Source organism: Mesitornis unicolor, unplaced genomic scaffold (assembly GCF_000695765.1).
Source record: "Mesitornis unicolor isolate BGI_N332 unplaced genomic scaffold, ASM69576v1 scaffold21658, whole genome shotgun sequence".
In the NCBI taxonomy this organism is placed as follows: domain Eukaryota; kingdom Metazoa; phylum Chordata; class Aves; order Mesitornithiformes; family Mesitornithidae; genus Mesitornis; species Mesitornis unicolor.
In genome coordinates, this window is record NW_010204209.1 from 69,568 (window position 1) to 74,420 (window position 4,853).

Here is a 4,853-nt window from a genome sequence, read left to right on the forward strand (position 1 = left end):
TTCCTCTCGGTGTGGCTGGCTGTATATAGTGCCCGCACAATGGCACTTTGGGTGGCAGCACTGCTGCCAACGTTACAGCTCTCTGCCTTCCTTGGTAATGTCCTTTTCACCTCGTTCTACCTGAGTGGTGGTTTTGTGATAAGCCTGGAAAACCTCTGGACAGGTAAGAAAGACAAAGCTCCTGCCATTCCTCTGAATTGAAACACTGATGGTTTTCATCAGTGACTGGTTGTTGTGAGACTGAATCCTGTGCAGGAGAACTCCGCTTTATTCCTAATTTTGCAATTACCTTCTTGGGTGGTGACCATGGAATCAAATCATTCATTTTACATCAGTTTCTCTATCTGAAAATGAGGTAACAAGAAGTTTGGTTAAAAAAGCACTAGTGAAGGGCTTGATTCTTACGTAGCTGCTAAATTTTTCAGTAAAAAGAACTGTATCTTGCAGATGAAGATTGAGCTGCAGTAATACTTAGTTGACAGTGGGAGTTTGATGGATATGGATATTAACTTTTTCCCAGTTTTCATTCTCCCCATAATAACATAAAGTATATCTGTCATTTTGTCCAACAATAAACTGTTGCATGTTTACAGCCTCTTATTACCAAGAAATTAGACAAACCTGCTGTATGTGGCAACACAGCAGTTTTTGAGGTCTCAAGTTTTGTGAATGTATACCAACTGCTTTCTTTCTGCCATTTTTTTTCCAGTTCCATTTTGGTTTTCTAAAATCTCCTTTCTCAGATGGAATTTTCAAAGCATGATGCAAATTCAGTTCAATGACCTCACATATGAAATGACTGTTGGAAATACTACTTTTCAAATACCAGGAAAATTTGTAAGTCACTAATAAAAGCTGTTACAAACACTTGATAACTAATTGGAATGCTACTGATATGCCCATCATACTTAAGTAGATGTTGGAGGCCTCGAATTTAGCAAGCGCTAAATCAGTATGTGAAGTTGCCTTGGTGTACTTGAAATTTGTCCCTATGGCAGTCACTCCTTTTATCCCTCTCTTTTTAGCGGAAGAGAAAAAAGAAGAAAAAATAAAGGACAACTTTTCTACATAAGCCCAAACTCCACGCTTGCTGAAATTGCTCAGGAGATGCACTGTGTTCCCTTGAAACACCACAGCCATCCGGCAGCATAGTTGTAACCAGCTTTCAGACCCCTCTGAAAGTCGCATCCAGCTGGAAACCAAGGGAAAAATTGTCAGGGGCCGGCAATCTCATACATAAAACACACTTATCAGCACGAAAATTTTGTGTCCATTCCTAACTCTGTGTTTTCTGTGGTTACAGGTCACTCGGGCTCTGGACCTAGACTCCCATCCTCTCTACGTCAGCTATCTCGTCCTCACTGCTATCGTCTGCAGCTTCCTGCTTCTATACTACTTATCTCTGAGGTTCATCAAGCAGAAATCAAGCCAAGACTGGTAACAGCGACCCACGCAGAGGGGGCGGCAGATTACAGCGTCCCTCGCAAGCCATTAGGGAAAGGCCACGATCTTATTTTTGGTCACCTTCGCAGCTGATGGCGGAGGAGAGCGGGTCCCTGGCGGGCGTCAGCCCGGCTGGCCACTGGATGGCAGCAGCACACCAGCAGTGGGAAGGCAGGCAGTGCTCCCCCCCCAGAGCCTGCCACTCGCTGCGGCGTCCTGGGGCCGGGTTCTGGGGGTTTTGTTGTTTTTTGGGTTTGTTTTGTTTTGTTTGTTTGACATACGGACTGTATAGGTGACAGACGCTTACGAGTTCTCCTCACCTTGAGATATCCTGAGCTAGGGGCCACTGATTTAAAAGGACCCATCTCACTTTATAAAATAGCCAAGTCCACGATGTTTGAACGTATCAGCACACACCAAACGCTACTTTCTGTAGCGGGTGTAACATTTAGCACTCATAAGAAGAGTGTAGAGGAAAGCGGCACAGGAGATTTCACTGATGCTTCAGGAGAACATGCACAGATGGAAAACACAACTGTTAATCATTTTGTGTTGTTTCTACCTGCTTATGTGTTTTAAGGCTTTGCCTTTGTGTTCTTTAGATGCTCCTGGTGCCCAAAATGGGTATTTTCTCACTGTACAGATGATTTCTTGTAATGGATAATTTTATCTCACCTGCTTGGGTTTATTTCTACTGTATACATACATACCAATTGATCATTATTGATCACATCCTTCTCCATGGCAATACAAATTACAGCAATTTGCAGAGATTCTCAGGTGGAAAATGCCAACCTGCCCCTCCAATAATTAAAAATCTAAAGGTGCAATCTATGAAATTGTTGTAATTACGCATATAGTTATGCTCAGCTGTAAGACACAAATGCTCCGAAAAGGAATAACAGTGAATAAATGGCTGCAATTCACACGCAGTCATGGCAAGTGCATATGCAAATTAGGGGTACTGTTGTTGCGAGCATTTTGTAAGATTAGCTTGCTTGATTTTAAATGTTTGGATGCACATCTCTGTGCTTATATGCAGAGACCAAAGCACATCGTCTACTCTACTTTCATGTACATGTTGGACACTGTTGAAAACTCCTAGTGTAATCAGCTATAATGCCCTGGATACCTATATGTAAATCCCCCTCCCCCCCCTTTGTTGTTGTTGTTGTTTTAAAAGGACAAACACCAACATTTTATTACTCTATTTGGCAATTAGGGCTGTCACATTACTTTCCACAGGTTTCACATGGTAATAAATTCCCAGCAAGACCCTAGTCTAAAGATGTTAAGCAGGTCTGATAAAATAACAGCTTCAGCCCCAGGCAGCAGTACAAATCCAAAACACTCCAAGGTTTTTCTAAGGTGAATTATCCCATTTCTATCTGGTTCTGCTGCATTTGATTTCAGGGAAGAAAAAAACCACCTCACTTGATCTGATCCTAGTGCCATTTTGAAACCATCAGATTTTCATTGCCTTTTAATGGCAAAGCCAATTCTTTCAGTCCAATTCAGCATCATTAAATTGTCAGAATATCAGCTTCCTGTTTGATTCTTAATTATTCCTTTTTATTATATTTAAGACACTTAATTTTTTTTAAGTGGTTTACTCTTCTTTGTAATGATCTGTTGTGATTAGAATCTCTTTTATATTACACTGAAGTTTTAAGGGTATATATTGGTACTTCTAGTCTAAACCTCTATTTTCAAGTATTTAGAGGATTAAATTCTAGGCTGACTCTCTGTTGTGAATTCACTTTGATGTTTAATAAAAAAAGGAGAGACACAATGGGAGAAATTAAAGACATAAGGGACAGCTCTGAATTTTAGGGGCATATTGTCATGCAGAGAAATCTTCAGGCATCCAGATAAGAATATACCATAGCCTTAACTTTGAATTTCCTTCCTTTTGTGAAATTAGTCAGGCTGCTGACATTACTTAAACAGCCTTTTTCAATTTAAAATTCCACCCTCTTAACATTATGCAGCAGGACCAAGCGGTGTGAGTGTTTCAGAGGTGGTGTTATGACAGGGGTAGATCTATACATAATGGGGACTTGAGCGGTGAGCCTAGGAACAGCCATCGGATGGAGTGTAGGAAGAGCTATCATAGGATGTGGCCAGGCCCGTGTTTATATAGAAAAAGCTCATATTCTATATACTACAATTACATTAGCACACTGCCTATGATCATATCTTGTTTCCTTGATGCCTAGAGATGGGGAATATAGGCTGTGATTATTGTTACAGGCTTTAGCAATATGAAGATAGGAGCCTTGAAATACCAGCAATTAGTGTTCGTGCCTAACAATAGCATGCTGTGGGGCTGTGTACAGAGAAGAGCACAGGGAAGAGTGGGTGGATGACACACAACCTGCCCCACTCACGCTCCCAGGAGTTGAAAAATAGTACAGATTTAGGGGGAATTATGCACCTCTAAGCCAGCAAAGGTCACGCTCTTTGCTTTGGCCTCTATGTTCGCATCACGCTTCATGGTAGTTGTGTGTGGGGAAAGGTTTCACACTTTCACTGCAGAGCTGCTGCTGCTGCAAAAACGAGTGGTTAGTGAGGGAACAGAAATCTTCCTGGGAGTTCTAACTAAGGCTAAATGTCATAATTTAATTTCCGCACAGCTTTGCTTTCCAGATTTCAGAGCAGCCATTCCTTTTCCCTAGACTCCCCTGTGTCAGCAGCAGCTCAGTGTGCCCACCTGCCTGCACTGCCTGTATCAGCATAACCAAAGTTACAGCAGCCTGCAACAATTGCAACATAAAATAATGATCACAAGCGGGACACTACACAAACCTCATCCTACCACCCGGTCCACACGCTGCAACATTTACAGACTTAAGCTGTGTGGCAACACAGATCTGCCATTCCAGCAAAGCACTACTCGCCAGCGCTGCCACCCTCAGGATTCACCTGCTGCTGTCTTCGCTCTCCTGTATCCTCCCTGGGCAGGTTCGGAAAAGATCTCCTCAGCTGTAAGTCATGGTCCCTGCTACCGCAGGCAACCGAGGCAGGGCAAAACTGGTTTCGAAATGGCACCACGTTTAATAGGTTGCAGAGGTCACAAGATGAATTTCCCAGCTGCTGTCTGAACTGCTCGGTGCACAACCCAGCTGCATACACATCATGTTTGCCAACAGAACATCAAATACAAGCAAAAATGATATTTGTAAGGAAAATTCATCAAATACAGAATAATAATTAAAAAAACCCCAACCAAACAAAGAGAGATAGGAGGTTCTTCCCCAACCTCTACTTCAAGTTTATGCAGTCTCTCCATGAGGCAAAAGGTTTTTAGTACTGGAAAACAGATTGCAGAAACGCTGCTCGTGGGTAGTGACAGCCCTCCAAAATACTTTTAACTCGTTGTTTGGAAAGGACTAGCTTTCACTCTGGAT

At 42.3% G+C, this 4,853-nt stretch overlaps 1 protein-coding gene across 1 annotated transcript in view; it reads left to right on the plus strand.

Moving 5' to 3' along the window:
• The window catches only part of ABCG8 (ATP-binding cassette, sub-family G (WHITE), member 8), a 12,846-nt gene extending 11,405 nt beyond the window's left edge, over positions 1 to 1,441 (plus strand). Inside the window, 3 exon segments of the mRNA XM_010190994.1 lie at positions 1 to 163; positions 710 to 837; positions 1,304 to 1,441. The exon segment at positions 1 to 163 is cut by the window's left edge and continues 30 nt beyond it. Coding sequence (XP_010189296.1) covers positions 1 to 163; positions 710 to 837; positions 1,304 to 1,441 — 429 coding nt within the window.
• The last annotated feature ends 3,412 nt before the right edge of the window (positions 1,442 to 4,853 follow it).